Source organism: Peromyscus maniculatus, chromosome 8, assembly GCF_049852395.1.
Source record: "Peromyscus maniculatus bairdii isolate BWxNUB_F1_BW_parent chromosome 8, HU_Pman_BW_mat_3.1, whole genome shotgun sequence".
In the NCBI taxonomy this organism is placed as follows: Eukaryota; Metazoa; Chordata; class Mammalia; order Rodentia; family Cricetidae; genus Peromyscus; species Peromyscus maniculatus.
Window position 1 is genome coordinate 107,974,173 of NC_134859.1, and position 22,590 is coordinate 107,996,762.

The following is a 22,590-nucleotide window of genomic DNA, read 5'->3' on the forward strand; positions in this document are numbered from 1 at the left end:
TTCTGTGTCAAAAAAAAAAAAAAAAAAAAAAAAAAAAGCCAGGCTGTGGTGGAGCATGCCTTTAATCCCAGCACTCGGGAGGCAGAGGCAGACAGATCTATGTGAGTTCGAGGCCAGCCTGGTCTCCAAAGCGAGTTCTGGGACAGCCAGGACTACACAGAGAAACTCTGTCTTGAAGAACAAACTAATTAAACTAAACTAAAAGAGGGCTGGAGAGATGGCTCAGCAGTTAAGAGCACTTGCTGTTTTTTGCAGAAGACCTGAGTTCAGCTCCCGGCATCCACATAGTGGCTCCCAACCATCTGGGGGCCTTCATGTGGTACACATGTAAACAAAACATGTGTGTGTATGTGTACATAATATACATAATAAATCTAAAAAAAATTAACTAAAACTAACTGATCCAAACTTTGTAGTAACTGAAGGCTTTTAATAACTCTGTGGGCTTTTGTTATTTGTCCTTGGTGTATGTTGTACATTGGAAGCATTTCATCACTGACCCAGGGTCTCTTGAGAGTAGTCACATCCCTGGAGCATGGGCTGGGCCATGTGCCGGATAGACTAACCAGCTGAAGTGAGCATGTCAGACAGTACCACATCCACACAGTATTCAGGAATCCCAGCTCCATCTCTGCGTGTCAGAGGACAACAAATGCTGGAGAGATAATGTCGTCAGAGAGGCGTGGTCCACGGGACAGCAGCCCTCAGGAAGGCTTTCTCTGAACTGCCCATCTGCCTTTCACCCTCGGTCTATCTGCTGGTCTCAACACGGAACTTTTGTCAGATCCAGAGCATAGCAGGATGGGTTTGAGGATGTTCGGCAGAAGTTTCCAGTGTCTTCCATCTCTGGAGCACATCTTTCTGTGCAGGACACAAAAGTTATGGGGCCTTCATTCTGCTGAGCTTGTGTGGAAGTGCGAGTGGCCTGGGTGTCTGTCCCTGTGAAGGAACTTCCTCATGCCATCCCAAGCCCGGCCAGTGTGTTTCTGGATACCATTGAGCGCATTTCTGCTCTCCAACGCAGGGGTGCTTTCTCAGGACTCAGAGATGGTGCCACACAGGGCTGACAGGAGCATTGCGAACCAGGTCTTTGGGGTACACTTGTTCTTCACTTGGATCAGCTGCTTCTAAGGGGTAAATCTGCTCAGGAGTGCAGTAAACTCTGTTCTAAGCTGTGGGCAGGAGCTCATCCTCTCACACTGAGGTGTCAGACCGCTTCCTTCCTTGCCTGGCATCTGGTTTGCTTTACCAAAGGAGCTTGGTCACCATGAATGGGAGTGGGGACGTGGCAACTTCCTTCTCTGGTCCTCACAGACATCAGGTACAAGAGAAGACAGACAGGCCTGAGGACCAGCAGGTCTTCCTGAGAACACAAGAGAGCCTGTTCCCATGCTGTTGGAGCTATGCTAAGGCTCTGGCCACCCATCTATGTGAGGAGGACATCAGATCGAGCCTCGCCATCTTTGTGTCTTTGCCACGGAGAGTCCCATGTGGCCGCCACCTCAGAGCCTGTAGCTGCTTGTGTATCATGACTCAAAGACGTGGTCCATGACCAACCAGGGCGCACTGAACATTCTCAGATGGGAGCAGTCTCCTGGATGACACTGGTCCAAGGATCTGAGTAGGCAAAATGGGAAGAGTGGCCAGCGACTCGGGACCGGGGGACACTGCTTGCAAGCCTGGGCGTGGCCCTACCTCTTCCTACTTTCCTCAAAATCCCCAGCATCCACAGCCCAATTGTTGACACAACGTGGACAACCTGGGTGGCTCTTTGGACTTGTTTTGTTTCAGAACAGCATGCCTGTAAGCTCTGCTGTCTGCTCTCATCACCATGGCAACACAGCCATCGATTTTCTCTTGGTCACCCCCTGGCCGCATTCCACTCTGGCCTTTCCATAAGTGGGAGAAGAGCTGTACTTCTGAGGAGCTGGTGTCTGGAGAGTAGCTGAGGGAAGGCAGGATTGGTAACTGTCCAAGGGGGGCCCGGACTGTCTCACCTTCTGTCCGCCCCTCTTCCCTCCCAGTGGTTTTCACAGCATGGGGCCCTGGCAGCCCCCTCAGCTGTCTGTCTTCACCTAATGAGAGCTCTATATTCGGGCCTTGCTCAGGCGTATGTTAATTAGCTCTCAGAGGTGCCTTTCCGCTCTAGAAGCCACCAGAATAATTGAGCATTATGGATGTTTGCTTTAGAAGGCTCTGGAAGGTGATGTGTGCTTACAGCCACGTTTGAGCAGCTGACCCCTTGGTATAGAGCCCCTCTGCCACTGCAGAGAGGATGACAGGTCTGGATCCTCCCAGAATGGCAGGGGTGCCCAGCAGTCGAGCACTGTTGTGCCTTAGTACCCATTGATGACACTCCATAGCCACAAGGGTCCTGCTGTCAGGCTCTCTACCATGTTCTAGGGACTGGAGCTAACCTCCAGGAGGGCTATGGCAGCTCGGGTCACCTGAAGGATACAAATGCCCCCTCATAGGCCCTGCAAAGCTCTACCTGGGCTGCTGGCTACAAGGAGCTAGTCTCCTGTTTGCCATCCTTTAAGACTTTGCTGTGGGAGTCTGCTAGAGTCCAGCTCTGACCTGTCGATGGGTTCTTGTGGGGAGGAGAGAGGAATGAGGAAATGATAGAAAGAAAGAGGTGGTAAGAAAGACAGAGGCGCAGGACAGCTTCAGGAGGACCCTGGGTCAATACCCAGTCACCTCAAGGTTTAGTCCAAAGGGCTTTTTATATAGTGCCAAGGGGCGAGGCAAAAGACCTCCCCCTTTCAAGATCAAAGCACAGCGTACAGCCAAGTGCAGACCCTTCCAAACACCTGGTAACCACGCCTGTGCCAAATCTTCCCATTATGCAGCTCTGCTGGGTAAAGCAAGTTCAGAGTCTCTGACCTTGAGTAAGGTCTTACTAGGGAGCCTCTGTGAGCCCCCACACATTGCTAAGGATATATGGAGCATTTCAGGCACTTCCATGCCAAGGAGGGTCTGAGACCTGTCCCTCTTCCAGCATGAGGCACACTTGCCAGTGTTAGTTTCCAAGTCAAACGGTGCTTGTCATGTCTCTCCTTCTGGGGTGGTCTTCATGTGCTGGTAAGGTTGGGCTCACGTGGGCTCTTGTGCTGGGCCCAGTTTCCTGAACCAGAAGGGTTTAACTGATTCCTCATGTTCTACTAGACTGCATTGGCACTCCATTCTGCCATGCTTTGCATTTGAGAGGGTCCAGGGGCAGAGTCCCGGTGGTATGAAGAAGACTTAGCTCTCCTTGATCTTGATGCCTTCCATCTATTGAGGCTCCTCCATGAGGTGTAGGGTGCCTGGCCCAGTGGTTCCATTGAGAGCCAGGACACGGGAGCAGTTCCCCCCCCCAGACTCTGCACTCATCTTTGACTGCATGAGCGTGTCTTGGGGTGGGTCTAGCTGGAATGCCTGTAAGTTTGCCACCACACTCATCCTGGCACCTGGTGGAAGCATGTCAGACGGGGCAGGGCACAACCTCGTCTCTAGGCGAGGGGCACCAAGGGACCTGCTATTTAGAGACCCTGGAGGCTCTTTTTTCTACTGTTTTCTCATGCTTCACCTACTCTGGCTGCTCTGCAGAGGGGGCTGTCCGAGGCCCAGCCCTCAGCAGGGGTGCTGTACCTATGGTAATGGAGGCAAGTATCTTCCAGCCCTTGCTCAGCAGGCTGAGCAGTTGCCTCACCAGCCCTATCCCAGAATCAGGAGACCTAGTCCTAGTGACTCTGGCAACCAGGTGTGCTCGCCATCCATTGCTTGGACACCTGCTATCTGTTGGTCTGCAGCCCTTCCCTATAGGCCCTGTAGTGGGGACAGCTTTAGCCAGCAGGTGGGCAGTGGACCAAAGACCTTGCTGCTGGCGAAGGTAGTCTGCTTGGGAGACGGTGGCCTCGGAAGGACCCTTGGTGGACCACCCTTTGTGTGTGATGTTACATGTCTCCTCACATCTGTCTTGTTCATCCTTTCACACTGCCTGTAAGCCTGGGGTGGGAACTGACTCCCCGTGTCTCCCGATGCTGATGTCCCTCCTTCTTCCAGTTTCTTCTTTCTTGAACAGGGCATGTTTGAAACTTTGATAACCTGAGTGGCCTTCTAAGACCTGCCTGGCTGTTGGCCCGGGCCCAGGGTACAAGTGGGTCCCGGACTTTCCTACTGCACACAGAATGGGATGCATCTCTGGCCTGAGTCTTCCACAAAATGTGCTCAGCCCTGCAGCGATGTGCACCCCAGCCATTGCTTCACTGTGGATTTGCTTTTCCCCACAGAGTCGTCTCACTGACCAGGTGTTTCCTTTTAAGCTCAGGTCTTTTTGAAAGTGTCACTCTCTCTCCATGTAGGATCAGGGGCCCCTCATGGGGCCTGGAGGGGCCTTGGGTGGAGTCTGGTCTTCCCTTGCAGACTCTACACATCTGCAGGTAGCTACTGACAGTGTCCTGAGCCCAGGCTCGTGTCGATGCACCAATCCCTGCCTCCTTCACGGTCTCTCAGGCTCCCATCCCCGCAGCGGCCTGTCATCTGCACACTGAGAATACTGTAGTTCTGAGAGAAAAGAGTAAGACTCAGTGTTTTACATGTTGATTGCATTTTTATTTTTGTGTGCACATGAGCGTACGTCGTGGTGGTGGTGGTGGGGGGGCGCTGTCAGAGGACAAACTGCCAGGGTGTATCTCCTTGTTCCATGTGGCCCCCAGCATCACTCAGAGTGTCAGGCTCCATGGCAGCACCTTTACCTGACGAACTGTTTAACTGGCCCAGGACGGGTATTTTAAGGCACAGTTGTTATGAAAGCACAGTGTAGGGACACGCCACGATCGATGATGAGAGGTTGGGGCTTGGTGTGCTGCTCTTCACAGCTCCATAGGCTCGTTCAGCATGGATGCAGGTGAATGGAGCCTCGGTGAGGCACTGGGCGAGGAGACAGCTATCTGTGCTCTGTGGATTTAAAGGGGACCGGTGCCAACCTTATTCTCAGGGTAGAGGTGTCCCAATGTGGCAAGAAGTCCTTGCTCCTAGGACACAGACTGAAATGATGAGCTAGAAGCAGAGTCACAGTGTCAGCAACTGGCGGGAAAAAGATGCGCACGTGCGGAACCTGTCTGAAGAGGAGAGCTGAACAAATGGCAGCACTAGCCCTGGGAACTGTGGGAAACCAGCGGCGTCCACTCTGCCGTCCTTGCAGCTTTCCCGGGACTCCAGAGGGTGGGGCGGGAAGACTGTGTTGTGTGCCTGTCTTCCTCTCAGCCACAGAGAAGAAACAACAAAGCCGTGGCAGCCCCCTTTTGATCTCCAGGCCACTTCCCACCATGTTGACCCAGCTCTGTTTCTGGGAGCTCCTGGGAGTGGCTGTAGAACCAGCCTGCCCAGGACGCACCCACAGCTGTAGCCAGTGGTGTGGTTGGGTCCCCACTGCCAGCACTCAGTGTCCCAGGAGTCTTCCTGGTGCTTGCCAAGTTCAAATGGAAGGCGAGGTCTGTACCTGGGCTTGGTTTAGAACTGGGAGGAGCAGGAAGGCGGGTCCCCTGCTGCTGCCTGAGGCCTCTGCCACTGTCAGTCACAGGTGTCCCCAGAACCCACGCCCATCCCATCTCCTGTACTGCACTTCTCTCCCATCCCTTGCTGTTCTGTTCCAAGTCTCTACGGCCTTCCCAGGATTCTCTGGGCCTCTCACATGTCATTAGGATGGTTTTAAGCACCTGAATTTCTTTTTTGTTTGTTTTGTTTTTTGTTTTTCGAGACAGGGTTTCTCTGTAGCTTTGGAGCCTGTCCTGGAACTCACTTTGTAGACCAGCCTTGAACTCAGAGATCCGCCTGCTTCTTCCTCCTGAGTGCTAGGATTAAAGGAGTATGCCACCACCACCCGGCTAAGCACCTGAATTTGGTTGGAGATGCCCGAGATCTGCCTCTGCATGAGCTACTCCCTCAATTTGAGTCTTTCCAGAGGTTCTGAAAACAGTAACTCTGTCATCTTGTTCATGTACATTTGCCACTACCAGGCACTTGCCACATGGGAGTATCTGTTTTTCCGTGTCCAGTGCCCTTCCTCTGACTGAGGGCTTGTTCATGACCCTGTGTCCTGCATTGGCTTGGCAGGCTGACCCCTAACTTCACCTTAAACCTTACTTGAGGTATGAGGGCTCCCATAGAGCCCATGTGGCCTTAGCCCTTTCCCTGCCTCCTCTGGACTCACCGGGCACCCAGTGGTGCCTACACTGCTTCTTGAGTCCCACCATGTCCTTCAGTTTTCCAGCTACCAGTCAGCTTCAGACTCCATGTGTAGCTCTCAAAGCATTGCTCCCTCTTCTATGGGGTCTTGTTATACTGTCCATGTTGGTCTTGAACTCCTGGTCTCAAATGCTCCTCCTTCCTCAGCTCCCAAAGTACCAAGTAGTATGACACATCACACTGGGTTTGTATAACTTTGAGATCAGCCTGATTCCTTTTCAGCAGCAGTGGAATTGGTTAGGAATAGAAGCAGGCAGGACTGAGTTCTAAATCTCAGAATCCGAACACTTGGCCATCCCAGTTCAACCACTGGGAGGAGGTTGAACCTCTAGGGAGAACTGTGTTCTTGTTTTATCTTCGAGATAGTCTGGGACTAACCAGGACAGGGACAAGGACAGGGTTCTTAGGGAGAATCCAGGCCAATTCAAACCCCTTACCCATCTAGAAGGGTTCCATCTCTGTGTGGGGAAACCCTGAGTCTTCTAAGCTTTCTCTAGTCTTCCAGATGGCCCTTGTACTGGTAGAGATGTCATACTGTCTACTACCCATACACTAAGTTCTGGCAGCCAGTAACCTGTCTGGTTATATAGCTAAGAGGGCCTCAAAAATGTACATCATGCCTGGCATGGTGGCACACACCTTCAATCCTAGCAGTCAGGAGGCAGAGGCAGGTAGATCTCTGTGAGTTCAAGGCCAGCCTTGTCTACATAGTAAGTTCCAGGACAGCCAGATCTACAGAGTGAGACCATGTCTCAAAACAAGAACAAAAGAATATATATCACAGGCATTGGAGAGATAACGAAGAGGTTGAAGAACACTGGCTGGTTCCTGGCACCCACATGGCCACTCACAACCATCTGTAACTCCAGTTCAGTAGAGTCACCAGCCAGTCTGGCCTCCATGGCACCAGGCACACATGCGGTGCCTAGACATCTGTGTATCTATGTACACATTGAGACAACACACACAATGTTAAGTGTGCAGCAGGGAGACTGAGCGTGTGACTAACACTTAGGGCTGTCATGAACCTGAAGACCTTCCATCACAGCTGCACTGTTTACAAACAGTTGTGCTGGGTAGTTTTCTGTTGATTTAACACAAGCTATAGTCATCTGAGAGGAGAGAACGTCGATTGAGAACATATCTCTGTAAGATTATGCTGTAGGCAAACCTGTGGAGCGTTTTCTTAATTAGTGATTGATGAGGGAGGGCCTAGCCCATTGTTGGTAGGGCCATCCCTGGGCTGGTGTTCCTGGGTTCTATAAGAAAGCAGGCTGAGCAAGCCAGGAAGAGCAAGTCAGTAAGCAGCACCTCTCCATGGCCTGTGCATCAGCTCCTGCTCCCAGGTTCCTATCCTTTTGAGTTCCTGTCCTGGATTCCTTTAATGATGAACTCAGGGTTAGACGTGCAAACCAAATAAACCCACAGCTGCTTTTGGTTGTGATGTTTCATCACATCAGTAATAACCCTAAATAAGATAGAAACTGGTACCAGGAGTAGAGTTTAAGAACAGATCTTATAGAATGAATCTATATATAGAGAGAGATGATGTAAAGAGAGAGAAGGGAGATTTATTAGAATGGCTTACAGGCTATGGTCCAGTTAGTCAAACAATGGCTGTCTACCAGTGAAGGCCCAAGAATCCAAGCTGTCCACGAAGCTGGATATCTCAGCTCGTCTTCAGTATACTCCAGAATCCCAAAGAAGTAGATTCTAATGTCAGTGAAAGGGTGGACTTGCCAGTGAGAGCAAGCAGGCCAGCAGCCTAGATACGTGTTCTTTCCACCCACGGAGTATTAACTGACCACAGAAAAGGAGTGCGTGGTGGTGCACACCTGTGATCCCATTGTTCAGGAGGCAGAGGCAGGAGGATCGGGAGTTCAAGGCTCTCTAAAGCTATGTCGTGAGTGTGCGCCTGACACCAGTATCTCAGAGAAACAAAAGGAGAGGGAAAGGAGGGGCTTTCTGGCCTCTGCTGCAGCACAGGTGGGCATTGCAGATGTACCCCAGTCCCTGTGCTATCCCCTAAGAAGGGGACATTTCCACGTGGACCAGATTGCACACTAACCCTCCAAATGTGAAGCCAGGTTACTAATAGTACCAGAACTCTTTAAAACTGAGACATTGGGGTGACATGCAGGGTGACTCATTGGTGGCTGACCTTTCAGCTACTTGACTCACACTGTACATTGGTAGAAGCTGAGGAGGGTGTGGTCTCCTGCTATGGCTGTCTGTTTTTCAACTTTTATCCCAAATGAAATGGGTTGTCTCTGGCACCCACCATGTGCTTTTGGGGGTCTACCTCCTAAGTTCCCAAATATTTGGGGTTCTGGAATCCTCCTGCCTCCAGCTGTCCCTAGCCCCATCTCACTCTCCTAAGTCACTGCTTCCCTGCTTTGATGTGCTAAGGCTGACTCAGTGCCCTGGTGTGCCAGGGGCTCCCATCCCTCTGTGCCAGAGCCCTGGGACAAGCTATCTGGATGAACCTCTCCAGGGAGTGGAGTATCATCAGGTGGCAACTCTCTGTAAAGATTTACCCTCCCTCATTTGCTGTTTGCTCTGGCACATTGGGCCTCCTTTCCCAATCTGATCCGGTTTTTCAAGTTTAGGGCCCACCTGTGTTGTGTCCCCAGAGCTCTAGGTCCCCGGGGCTTGGGTGGATTCTGCCCTGACTGAGGCTAGATAGAAAGCCTCTTCCTGTGGCTGGAGAGATTGCTCAGTGGTCAAGAGTCCATACTGCTGTCACAGAGGACTCAAGCTTGGCCCTGAGCACCATATCAGTAGCTCACAGCTGCCTGTAACTCCAGCCTCAGAGGATTTAATGACCTCTTCTGGCCTCCAAGACCACCTGCACTCATGTGCACATACCCCCCACCATAATTAAAAATAATAAAAATCTTTTTTTAAAAAGAAAGAAGGCCTTCTCCTCACAGCACAGCACACCTGAGAGGATCTTTCTAGAAAGGGAGAGGATGGGGGATCATAGAAGCCACAATGAGGGCTCAGCCCCTGATTCTCTGTCCCTGCTGGCCTGTGCAGCCCTTCAGATGCAAGAAGTATGTAAGGGCCAACACACAAAACTTCTGGAGGCTTCTGGCAGAAATCAATACCCCTGGCCAGGGACTCCACCTCCGTAGTGGGTGCTCAGGGTGGCTAGGTGTGCTGCTTCTCCTTCATGCTGTGCTCATGGTACTGCAGGGGTTAAGTGCTGGCGGCTGTGCACGCTCAAGCTCCGCTGCACGTGGCTTCCTGCAGCTGCTTGTAAAATGGAGTTTAAAAATTCACCATGTGGGCTGATTTTGCACAGCACCAGCTTGCAGCTAGAACACACACACTCATGCACACACACGTGTACCCTCTTCTGTGCCTCTGCCTAGGTGGGCCCCTGCATACATACTCATTATATGTGGGGCTTATACCCAGCTAGGGCTCTGAGCTGAGGGTTCTAGCGGAACAGGGCACTCTGCTCTGTGTCTGAGTGTTGACACATCTCAGATGGAGTATAACTGCTGCCCTGTTGGATCTGACACCATCACCAGAACAAAATCCTATGAGAAACTTCACACACCCTTGGGCATCACTAGTTCCCCTTTAAGGATTGCTATTTGATTACACTGCTTTCCAAGGTTCTTGAATTGGCGTGTGCTGCTTTTGTGGGTAGGGGAAAGTTTTCTGTTTGGTCTCGACATTAACTTGTAATTCTGGGTCTAAAGTATGTAGCCAGAGAAAAAAGCAGCAACCTAAAGGGAGATTTCTGGCTAAGTGCATAGTTTGGTTGCTACTGCCCCCTTCCTCCTCTGTAGACCTCATGCCCCTTGAGGAGTTGGTCGCATAGGCATTGTCCTCGGGGAGGGTGTGTGTAATCCAAAGCTGAGAGAGTAGGGCCAGTGCTGCCAAGGACTCGGTGGGTTCCCTGCCAAGCCAGACTCCATGCCCATTGTGGTCGCCTGCTTTCCACTTGGGTATAATTATAGCCCATTCCCAGGTGTCTGCAACCTTGAGAGCCAGGAGATAGATCCAAGACCCTCTGAGTCATGGGAATGTGATCAAGCAAAGCCCAGAGTGCTTCCCTGGGTGCTTCCTTGTCTCAAGGCCAATGGGTTTCCATCCTATGGAACTTACAGATGCAGAAAAGCACAGAGGACCCTGGGACTTGCCACTTGTGTACTTATATTTCTTGTTTGCACACTGGTGGCTTTGGGTTTCCTGTGAGCCCTGTTCTGAGCATGTGGGACACTGCCCTGATGACTCGCTGAGTAGTTGGCATGCCTGTGCGTGTGTGCTGGTGGCAAAGCCTCTTCTCCTGGGGACTGGGCCTGTGGCCTTGCACCTCTCTCTCCCCCGGCTTCACCAATTATCTCAGTGCTTCTCCTCAAACAGGGATAAGGGACCAGGCTCCTTCACATTGAATTCTGTCCCCATGTGGTCCCTAGTCCCCTCAGGCATATCAGAGTCCAGGTCCAGAGTGGGCTACAAGTAAGTAGGACTTCATCCTCTTTAGAGGGGTCTGGAAAATCTGAGGCTGCTTGCTCGGTCCCCCTGTGTGTAGGTTATCACTGACCTTGTGACCACAGCTTCCTCTTGGCCATACACAGTTATTGCAGCCCTGTCATCTCTAGGGATACAGTTTCTGGGGTGGTCATCGTACCGTTGCCATGTAGGCTCCATCCAGGCCTGTGGTCATAGACACTTAGGGTGTGACGGTGGGCAGATGCCGGTGCTGAAGTTTCTACCAGGTGACTCAGGTGGTTTGTACAAAGCTCCAGGCAACTGTTGGGTTTGTCCTTTTTTTTTTTTTTTTTTTTTTTTTTTTTTTTTTTTTTTTGGTTTTTCGAGACAGGGTTTCTCTGTGTAGCTTTGCGCCTTTCCTGGAACTCGCTTTGGAGACCAGGCTGGCCTTGAACTCACAGAGATCCGCCTGCCTCTGCCTCCCAAGTGCTGGGATTAAAGGCGTGCGCCACCACCGCCCGGCTGGGTTTGTCCTTTGATCACAAGGATGACCTGCAGGGAGGTGGTAAGCAAGTAGGGTGGAGCTGGTGTGGTAAGTCATGGATCTGGCTGCTGACCACCCTGCTGACTTGGAGAGTCCTTTTCTACTGACTGGGGCCAGTTGGCTGGTGTGGCCTTGCAAACTATGCTAACTGGTGTAGGAAATCTTTCCAATGCCCTTCACTCAGTGTTCAGTGTCCCTGTGGTCATTGGAATTAAAACAACAGCTCATGGGATTAAGAGGATTCCCAAGAATCTGACCTCCTTGGGTCCCAGATGAACTCCCAGGGGAAAGCTGATGTGCTAGAGGAAGATACCCTCCAGCTATGGCCTCTGTTGTCAGAGGATTTCTTCTGGTTTCCAGCTGGCGATAGTGGGTACCAGAAGAGGGGCTCCTGGAGAGAAAAGTCCTGCCTCTGGAAGGACTCGGACGCAGCTTAGTAGTACATACTCCAGCCTCCAGGCAAAGGCATAGCCTCTCCTTCTCGGTTTATGTCTATAGTACCTAGCCAGTGTCCCAGACTCCCCCAAAAGGACTTAGCAGATAGTTGTCAATCAGGCAAGTGGAGCCAGACACGTGAGGAAATGGGAGTTTGCTCTACAGGTGAGGTGGGCCTGTGGCAGAGAGGGCAGGCAGCCTTGTTGGTCTTGGTTAGGGGCATTGTGTACCTCACCCCATTACATGTCCCCTGTGGCCACTGAGCATGAGACTCTGAGCATGGCCTGGGGTCTCAGGCCCCTGAAAAAAGGACAGGAGCTGGGAGTTCATGCTCAGTTGACAACAGGCTGTATGTGATGGTCAAGCATACAGGACACCTAGCCAAGATCCTTGGGGCTGCCTGCCTGGCCTGGAGCCCTCATTGTAGGTGTGAGTGGGAGATAGGTGCTGGGACCCAACTTGATCATTGCTGGGCTTAAAAGAAAGTGTGCCTGGCCCTTGGTCTCCAAGGCTCCTCCTTTCTACTTCCTTTCTGTTGTATCCTTGTCAGAAGCAGGAGGAGGGTATATGGCAGCTCAGTGATGACCCTGCAGACTGTTGGGGCTCAGCTGAGCCCAACATTGAGCAAACCCAGACATTAGTCCAGCCTGGAATGTGTGCCACAGGCAAGTGGGTATGAGCTAGGACGTCCAAGCTGGAAAAGTCCTGGATGGTGTTGACTGCTGAGCTGACAACCTCTGTTGTCTCGGTCTACCCTTCACAAGTAGGCCAAGGCACATCAGTGTCCCTGGAGTGTTGATGTCCTGAGGAAATGCTTATGGAGTCATGGCTATGCCCAGTGCTCTGTGGCATGTGGACCTAGGCCTCCTGCTAAGCTGGTCCACAGCAGCAGTCCACCTTCCTGTTCTGGGCCCACCAGCTCTGCTGACTCCAGAGCCACTGGCATGGCACTGGTCCAAAGGGCAAGTGGTTCTGAGACCACTTTGTCCTCCCAGGGCTAGCGCCAGATGAGGACCCAGGGCCCAGAATGACATTCAGCCTTTCCCTTATTTTCCCATGGGAACTGGCAATGAGGCCTTGGGTCAGAGAGGGTGGTTCCTGTGCCTTGCACGGGGAGGTGTGTCTGCCCTCGTGTAGGGCTCAGTCCATCATTGGCTGATCGGTGTGTAAATGAGTGTGAGGTCTGTGTAGGTGCCTATTTGTGCTGTGCCCAGGTAAAAGCCGGTCTACACAGGTCCTTCTGTCCCATGTCTCTATCCTAAGACATGCTTTTCAGGGTGGACATTTGAGCTCCCCACAAGGATGCCAGGCACTCTAAATCAGATTCTAACCCTCGTCACTTTAGACTTTTCTGTTTCTTCTCCTTCCACCTGGCTTTGTTTCCCAGAAGCTCCTCTGTCTAGAGTCACAGAACTTCTGTGGTGTCCAGGGTTTGGTCCTGGTGTAGGCTCAGTCATTGGAAATATCTAACCCACTTTCTTTTCTCCAGGGGATGTCCTCTTCCAGATGGCTGAAGTCCACCGGCAGATCCAGAACCAGCTGGAGGAGATGGTGAGTGTGGCCTCTGGGACCTCCTCCTTGGGCTCAAGGAACATACATGTGTGAGCAGGGAAATCAGGTGTCAGAGGACTGGCTATGTGCTTTATCCGTGTGTCCATTGGGACTTCCATAACCATGTAGTCCAGGACAGGGACACAGGTCACACGGGTTACAGGAAGATGACTGGGAAAAGAAAGGAAACCAGGGTCTCATGCTCAGTTGGCCACAGGGACCTGTAATGGGTCAGTAGAGTTGGCTCCATGGAAGAGTCACCTGTGCCTTGATGATAGCCCCAGCCAGGTCCCAGTTCTTGCTGCTGATGGGTGGCAAAGTCAAATTTTTCTCTAGACTCAGGTCCGGTTCCTTCAACCCTTGCTTGAATGATCCAGCAGAGGGAGGCTGGTGGAAATGGGATGTCAAGGCTTTGAAAAGCTTCTGTCTAGTCCTCACCTTTAGGAGCCTCCTAGCTCCATGGGGCCTGTATGGCCCTGGAGGGTTCTCCTTCCATGGTACCTCATCCAGGCTGGCTCTGCTCCCATCTCCTGCACCATGCCTCACAACTGCCTAATGGTCTATTTCCTCCCTGCGTCCAGCTGAAGTCTTTTCACAATGAGCTGCTCACACAGCTGGAACAGAAGGTCGAGCTGGACTCCAGGTATCTGAGTGTAAGTACACCCTGTGCCATCCCTGCTGGGCCACCGGTGCCAGGCTCTACCTCTGCCTGCACATCTGTCCCCTGGGCCTGAGTTTATTTTCCCTCTGGACTCCCACCCTAGTGGCCTAGAGAAGAGCCTATTGCATGTGGTGTTCATGTGCAGCGTCCCTGCCTCTCAGCCCCTTGTCATGCAGCTGATGACTTGGCTATACGGTAGAACCCACACAAGGGCCTTGTCCATGCCTCACTGTCCTTGCCTGTTAGCCAAGGCTACTGTAGTATTCACCACATGAGTTATGGCTTTGCACCTGCTATCAGAGCAGGGAAGGAGGACAGGCTGCTTCTCAGGTCTAATTTTGGTCTTGGAGACTGGGGATCTGCCAGAGGAAGACAAGGAGGAGGTCTGCAGCTGTGACCCCCTGCCTCACTCTGGCCAGCTGCAATCTGCTGTGGCTAGGGAGCACCAAGCTGCCTGTGAGGCTCACGGGCCTCCATGGTTGTATCATGGCTCTCCAGGCTGCACTGAAGAAATACCAAACAGAACAGAGGAGCAAAGGTGACGCCCTGGACAAGTGTCAGGCTGAACTGAAAAAGCTACGCAAGAAGAGCCAAGGGAGCAAGAACCCTCAGAAGTACTCGGACAAGGAGCTGCAGGTAGGGCCACGGCTGCATGCACAGGAGCTGTTGTGACTTCTGCCCCTTTCTTAGCAAGGAAAAGCCTCCCCATCTGCCCATGACTTTACTACGTGTCTGTCAAGGGAGGGGGAGGCCCCCAGTGGTGGCAGGGCAGAGCTGGGTTTCTGGAGTGACTTCCCAAGTCCTCGAGCTGGAGGGATGCTTAACTTAGCCAAGATGCCAGGAAGGTTCTCAGCTGCCAAACAGAGGCTCCGGCTGAGCCCTCCCCTCCCCTTATCCCTCTGGATTCTTGCCCAGGAGCCAGACCCCAGACTGCTATTGTAATCAATCTGTGATCACCCATCCAGGCTGACCAGTCAAGGTCATCTGTGGCAGATGGCCCTGGAGGCTTCCAAGGGCCGGCTTCATTGCCATTTTCCCTACAGTTCCACCAGCACGGCGGGTGCTGTGAGCTGATCACGTTTAGGATATTGTGGTCAGACTAGCACTTGCGTCAGAACCACAGGCTGTGTCCTGACACGGAGCAGTCAAGAGACCCTCACCTGCTCTGGCAGCCCTAGTTGCACAGATAAAAAGGTGTAAACGGGACACCCAGTGTTTGTAGAGGAGGCACCGGGAAATACGGTCACAGGGCCGGAGAGGACAAGGCATGGCTCCAAGGCCTGGGGTCTGGTTTCTTTTTCAAGACAGGGTTTCTCTGTGTGGCTTTGCACCTTTCCTGGATCTCGCTCTATAGACCAGGCTGGCCTCGAACTCACAGAAATCTGCCTGGCTCTGCCTCCCAAGTGCTGAGATTAAAGGCGTGCGCCACCACTGCCCAGCCGGGGTCCCCACTTTTTAGCATGAGACAGCACCCATCACCCGAGGCATGTGATGTTCCTGTTGTGCCCATGGTGCCTCTGACTTCCCTCCTGGGCCCAGGAGAGTGGGGAGAACGCCAAGCTGTACTTCTTCCTTCATCGATCGCGGTGTCAGAGCAAGTCAGCAGCTCCAAGGCGGCCTAGGAGAGCTGTCTCTAAGCACATGCGCCTGCAGGGGGATTTCACAGGCCAGTGGGGATCCTGCCATGAGTCCATCTGCCCCAAACGAGAGCGCAGGCCCGACAGCACTCTTGGTGTGCAGAGGTTGCAATAGCAGGAAGCTTAAGGTCCCTGCACCCTGCCCTGCTACCCCAAGTGCAGCTCTTGCAGTGACGTGCCTTCCCACTTAGGTGCATTTTTCTGAGTCCAGGGTCTTTGTTTTGATGACCTACATGCATGTTTGTGTGTGTGAAGGTGCATGTGTGTGTAGACACATACATATTGTGCATGTGTATGTAGAGGTCAGAGGACACTTAGGTCATTCTTTCTTAGGTTCTTTCTACCTTCTTTCTGAGAGTCTGGCTGACTTGGAACTTGCTGAGTAGGTTAGGCTGACTGGCCGGCGAGCCCCAGGATCCCCGTCTCTGCTTCCCCCGGGCTGGAATTATAAGTGCAGACCGCCACACCTAGATTTGTGTGTGGTTTTGTTTTGTTTTATGTGGATTCTGGGGCCCATACTCAGGTCTTCATACTTGCAAGGCAAACACTTTAACAACTAGTATGGCTCACACCCTACTTTAGTATTTTTTGTTTGTTTGTTTTTCAAGACATGGTTTCTCTGTGTAGCCCTGGCTGTTGTGGAACTCTTTTGTAGACCAGGCTGGCCTTGAACTCAGAAATCTGCCTGTCTCTGCCTCCTGAGTGCTGGGATTAAATGCGTGCACCACCACTGCCTGCCTTATAAAAATACTTTAGTATTTTTAATGACCATCTGTGACCCAGGGCTGCTTCCAAGGACATGTACAGGCTGAGGTTGTCACCCAGGGGAGGCTGTGAGTCATCTGGAGTTGTTCTTGGACAGATTTCTCAGGTGAGCTGCAGGATTGAGGAACAAATGCACACCACAGGGTCCACCGCTGTGCCTTCTGTCGTTCTCCTCTCAGAAGAGATGGCCAGCAGACGTCAGCCTGCTGCCTGGGAGGGGAGGGCTCTTCAGGGCAGGTGTGGGCTACGCTGGAGGGATTTCCGTGTGTGAGTACACAACCTGGAGGGACCTCCGGGCACTGGCTCAGCAGCCCGGTGATGGGGTCTGGCTCCCCTTGTTTTCCCCGTGACAGTCTTATTTAGACATCACACACTATGGAACACACTTAAATCCCACAACACAGTGGGTTTTGGTATATTTGTAGAACCGCACAACCATTGCACCCGTCGGCAGCAGTTACCAACCTAAAAAGAACCCCTATCCAGCAGCCTTCACCCCCACCTGCCCCCACCCCCACCCCATCATCTACCTACTCTCCCCACTCAGGAACACCTACCTGCTTTCTGTCTCTGTGGATCTCCATGTTCTAGACATCAGCTGTGACTGAGTCACACCGTGTGACTTTGAGTCTGGCTTCTTGCACAGAGCATGTTCTCAAGGTCTGTCCACGTTGAGCATGAGTGTGTCATTCTCACTGTCGAATCAGTCTTTTCCTACCCACGGTTGATTGGCTTGCCTTTGCAGGGGTGGCCAATCTCTTCTCCTCACTCCCAGGCCTCTCCTTTATTAGCTGGCCCTGCGCTGTGGCAAGATCACTGAGAGACACCCCGTGAGTCTCCATCTAAGACTGTGATATGACTAGGACCTAGCTGAGGGCATCCTCGGGCTCAGGAAAGAGCAGAGCCAGGGGTGAAGGCCAAGGCCGCAGGCTCTGTTTTCATCTGTTTTCATGTGAATACATGTGGCTCAGCGGGCTCATCTCCCCCTTTTCACTTTGCTTTCCTTCTCTTTCTCTCAGGCCTGCCCCTTCCCCACCCCCCTAATGTCAACCGTCTTGAGAAAAGCCCCTGACCCCCTCACTCCAGTCTCTGCTGCTGGCCCGAGAACCAAGGGTAGAGCTTGCTCCCCTAGCTGCCTGTGGCTATAACTCCAGTCTTCTGTATGGCACTGGGAAGGCCTTTTCTCACAGACTGCTGCCCTTTGTTTACTCCGGCCCTTCAGGGGCTGCCCAGAGCTTTCTGGGTTCCTGTTTCCCGTGAGGCTGTAGTGGCCACCTCCTCAGTGGGTCCTGGTTTGACCTGCCAGGCTGTGTGGAAGAGGCTTGGATATCTTGCCCTGCTTCAGCACGTGTGGGCTTCATGGGTTAGAGCAAGGTGAGGCTTTTCGCCTCCTAACCCGAGTCACACCGTGTGTCTTTGTGTCTGACTTTCTGCACTAAGCATGCTTTCAGGGTCTTCCGTGGTTTTCCATTTTGTTGATCGTGAGTTCATCACTCCTTTTGACACGTATGAAGCATGGCTCCTGCTGCCTGTGAGGATGCCGTAGGTACAGGGTGTTTGGCAGTAGAATTGAAGCTGCTGGGGTAGGTCATCCTGATCGTATGAAGGCATCTCAATAAAACACGAGTAACCCCAAATTCAGCCGCCTGCCGCCCAGGCTCCAATGATTGAGTGTGACAGTTTAGCTCTCACAGGATGAGGGTGTTTGTGCCCCTCCAGTAGGTGTCCTTGTAGGTCAGAGCAGATGCTGGTGCGCTGGGAAGGGACAGTGACGTTGTGGCCAGTGGTGCTTGCCCGACCTGAGTTGACTGAGACTGTGAGAGAGCATGGCACTGGGCTCCAGGTGATCAGAAGGTGGCCTCCGGCTGAGTGCTGCCCGGGGAGTCCTGTGCAAGCAGATGGAGGTGGCACAAGCAAGTGCCGTGATGGCACCCCAGACTTGGGGATGTCTCATGCCAACCTAGTTCTGGTTTTGATGGTCAGCCTTATCCAGAGCTCCCTTTGGCCTGTCCCAGAGCATGAGTGTGTAGTTCTGACAGGTCCTTCTCTGCCCAAGCCCAGGGCTCTTACTCAGCTGCCTCTTTGCTCAAGAATTAGCTCTTTGCCTTCCTTAAGGTCACAGGTGGCACTGAGCTGGCCTGTCCTCTCCTGGGCACGGCCTCTAGGTCCTCTCGGAAGCTCCCTATTGGTGAGGTAGAGCCGTCTGCCCTGGCTTTCCCCCCCCAACATGGACAAGAAGGGCCTGCTCCACCCCCCCCCCCAACATGGACAAAAAGACCCTGCTCCACTACCTCCCCCCTGAACATGGACAAGAAGGGCCTGCTCCACTGCCCCCCCTGAACATGGACAAGAAGGGCCTGCTCCACTCCCCCCCCGAACATGGACAAGAAGGGCCTGCTCCACTCCCCCCCCTGAACATGGACAAGAAGGCCTGCTCCACTACCCCCCCTGAACATGGACAAGAAGGGCCTGCTCCACTACACCCCCCTGAACATGGACAAGAAGGGCCTGCTCCACTACCCCCCCCCCCGCCCAGTGTAAATGAGCTGCTCTCTTCTTGGACCCTTCTCCTTCCCGCTTCTCCAAACCTCCTCTTCCTTGCCTCTCGGTGGCAAACAGCACTTTGACCCTTAACAAGCAAAATGTTTCGTATCTGCATCTTCCCCTCTGGGGAAGACCCACGTCCTGTGTCTCTCTGGTCCCTCAGTGGATAGCCTATACCTACCCAGTTGTGTCGGGTTGGATCTACACGAGTTGTTGCTGTTGTTGTCAGGCTGTGTGTTGGGGGTGGGAATTAGAGATCGAACCTAGGGCCTTATGTATGCTAGGCAAGCGCTCTACCTCTAAGCTATGTCTGTCCATCTGTACTTATATCTATAGACAGTCCTTTTGGGAGGCTTGCCTAAGTTGTCCAGGCTAACCTTAAACTCACTCTGCAACTCAGACAGGTCTTGAACTTGGATTCTTCTGCTTCATCCAGCTGTGTGCAGGCCTGTGATACCACCATCCCTGACTGTTTCCTGAGGTTAGCAAGGGAGCACCAGAGACAGTATTTCTGATGCCCAAGCAGACAGGCAGGGGTGTTCTTGCAGTCTCTCACCTGACACTTTTGAGGGTGGAGAGTATTGGTGTATGGCTGCCCTGGTTCCTCAGAGCTGGGTGAAGGCACACTGACTACCATGTTAGAGTAGCTTGTCAGCCTTGCTGTAACCAATCAGGCTACTCAAGAACCCTTATCCCTGGTACAGGTCCTACAGGCTCCCAGAGCCTTTGCAAACTTGGCCAGGGATCCCATCTAACCTATGCATCGGGTGTGGCTGCTGGCGCTAAGCAGGGACCTGGGGCCCTTCAGAATGGCAGCATCTTTCCCTTCGAGGAATGGAAATGCTTGAGCATGTGAGCTGAGCTGAACCCCTCTCCTCTGCAAGGTCCAGACCCTCCACAGTGGCCCCGTCCCTGCTCAGGCCCCATCACTCCAGGTTGGCCTCACAGGGGTTGTTGTGGATCTAAAGACTTTGGCAAGGTGTTGGTTACTAGAGAAAGATCCTTTGCTTCCCATAGTTTCCTATTTTTTAACTCCTTCCAAGCTGGCCTGCAGGTGGGTCTAGTAGCTGAGTCCATAGCCCCTAGTCAGCTAGGGACTCAGAGGTCTTCACTGGCTCTTGTAATGTTATGTCCACTGGCAACATTAGCAGAGGTGCCCACAGTCTGTTACTTGGGTGCGGACAGGATTACAGTCTTTTAGGGCTCCTAGAACTGCTACTTAACCAGGAAGGTGGGGACTTGACTGCCAATAGTGGGAATTGACCCCATGCCCTAGGATGGCCTGAGTGTGTCTTAAGGGCATAAGTGTCATAGGAACAGAGGCCTTGACTCAGTGCCTCAGTTCATCTGGTTGCTGCAGCCTAGAGAGGGCTTCCCTGCTCCCTTATATCTGAGGTTTCTTCAGTCTGCGTGCCTCTCTGTCCAGAGCCAAGCAGGGTCAGACCATGGTAAGCCTAGGGTTCAGAAAGTCAAATGTAGGCCATTGTGGACATCTCCTATGAGGAGCACATCCTGGGACAGGCACAGAGGCCCATCTTGGGATCCATGAGCCTCACCAAAGCCTGGGGCCTAACAACAGCCACTGTTGGAGAAGGAGGTATGTGTATTTGGCTGCCATAATCCCCGCAGCCCTGGTCTTGTCAAGTCTGTACATTGTTGGCCTTAGCGTGCTTGTTGAGTGTGGTCCCCTTCCCTGCCCCTGAAAAGTGAACAGTATACCTCAAGACCTGGTTCCACTGATCTTCCAGCAGGGTCCCTGGTGTGGTTGGTGCCTGACACAGTGGAACACTCCTCAGCCTCATGTGCAGGGGTTCTTAGAGTTCTTGGGAATAGGAACTCACTGAGCGAGCCTGAGGCTACCGAACATCAGGAAGCTGAGCCTCTGGAGCTCATGGTGACAGGCCCCAGCCTTCAGGAGTGCTGACCTGGCATACAGCCCCACCATGTGCTGACCTCTCTTACAGCCTCCCGTCTTCTGGGCTCTGGCCAGGCTGGACCACGTAGGACCAAGGACAGGCTGTGTACCAGAGGGTGGTCACTGAATGCAGATGTTGTAGGAGACAGAACTGCCCGGGGCTAGGGAGGTGTGAGGTTGCCAGACTGGGGAAGCGGGGACCCCAACAGCAGTGTCCAGGTTTGCAGGTGAGAGCTGCCTGGTAAGAACTGCTCAGAACTGAGCCTGCGTGTTGAGAGTGCCAGAGGAAACTAATTTTAATTATAGGTCAGATAATGGGAGCTTAGAAGCATTTGGGGCACTAACTGGGACGGGTAGTTTTACGAGAATAGGGGAAGTTCTGAGAGCCATCGCTCACGGCCTAAGGGTATTGCCCTGACGTGGCCCTTCCCTGCAACACAGTCTGCACCACAGGGTTGCCAGCAGCCATCGAGAATCGCCTGCACACGTGAGGTAGGAAAAGGTGTCCCGTCCCCGTCTCCCCCCCAGAACAGTGGACATGACATGTATCCTGGGGTGTGGCCTCTGTCCCCAGCTCAGAAACTGAGGGGTGTGGCCATCTCTCTGGGATTCTTGCCTTCCTCTCAAGGCAAGGGAGGGGGACCTGTGACTCAGTCCCCCCCCCAGGTGAGGGGGAGAGCAGCTCCAGAATATGAGAAGTACCTGGCTCCCTTTTATCCAGCCTGTATCCTCCCTCCCCTCCTCCAGGGATGAGGTGGATGTGAGTGGTCATGCTGGCCCAATAGCCTCAAAGCCTCTGGTAGTTCTAATAGTCGCCCTACCAGCTGGTATCCCAGGGACTCCCAAGCAAAGAGACTGAGTGGATATGGTGGTGTCTCCCTTTCCACCATGTCACTCACGGGCAGCCCTTACCCCGCACCCTGGGCGGAGCTGGGTTTTTGTTTGGGCCTGGATTCCTTCTGGTTTTGACCCATTTGACTCCTCTCCCAACCTAGCTCTTGTCAGACAAGACAGGCACAAATGGCAGCCTCTGAGAACGTGGCGCTGCCTTTGCTCTTCCTGCTCTGTGACTTGCCATCCCCTGCTTAACCGGCCCTCACCCCCCAGGAGAGTGTGGGGAAGGCCTAGGAGCCTGTGGGGCAGAGGGCCTGCCCGTGCGGTGCCCTTGGGTGTGTGCTAGGCTTGGGGGCGCAGTTTGTCTTTGCTCACGCCGGTGCTCACTCTGAGGGAGAGGCAGCTGGGATGCAGCTTTGTGCTGAAGCCCCAAAGACCATGTAAGAGCCCAGAGAAGCAGCTGGAAGTGGGTGGGCAGGCCCGGCCCACTCAAGATCACCCTGCAACGGCTCTGACCCGCTGTCGGCCCAGGGTTCGACTGCTGGTCGAGAGCTCCCAGGTCCCCTGCTCAGGCCAGCTGTCCTTGGCCCTCTCTGAGAGACATAAGGAGGTGAGCAGGTGCAGACTGGCTGTGTAGAAAGAGGGGACCGGTCAGTGTCCTGGGCGGGTGCCTGCCTCAGGGTGGGGAGGGAGTGTCCACAGCACCCTCCCAGGGATCCCTGGGTCTGGGTGACTGGGTGTCTGTTCACCGTGACACGGGCCTTGGCACCTCTGCGGTTTTCCCTTGTGTCTCTTTGTGGGGTTTGTCTGTTCTGGGGGCCTGAGAGAAGGGAACAGCTCGTTCTGTTTAAAGGGCTGTGTAATCAACAAGGCAAAGATCAAATAACCATAGCTGAGATCTTCATAATAGCAGAGGCTGGCCCGCCCGCAGTGTGACGGGGTCCAGGCGATGTGCCCGCACTCCATCAGACCACACCGAAGCTCTGTTCTGCTCCGGCTCCCGGAGACAACCAAGTGCAGGCCTGGC

The 22,590-nt window shown here is 53.1% G+C and overlaps 1 protein-coding gene across 6 annotated transcripts in view; it reads left to right on the forward strand.

The window, feature by feature from the left end:
* Nucleotides 1–22,590, forward strand: part of Baiap2 (BAR/IMD domain containing adaptor protein 2) — a 71,069-nt gene that overhangs the window by 29,025 nt on the left and 19,454 nt on the right. For all 6 annotated transcript variants that reach the window (XM_006987706.4, XM_016006241.3, XM_076543895.1 and 3 more), the window contains exons 4-6: nucleotides 13,146–13,207; nucleotides 13,789–13,860; nucleotides 14,367–14,504. In XM_006987706.4, the coding sequence (XP_006987768.1) occupies nucleotides 13,146–13,207; nucleotides 13,789–13,860; nucleotides 14,367–14,504 (272 nt within the window). The remainder of the gene's footprint in view (nucleotides 1–13,145; nucleotides 13,208–13,788; nucleotides 13,861–14,366; nucleotides 14,505–22,590) is intronic.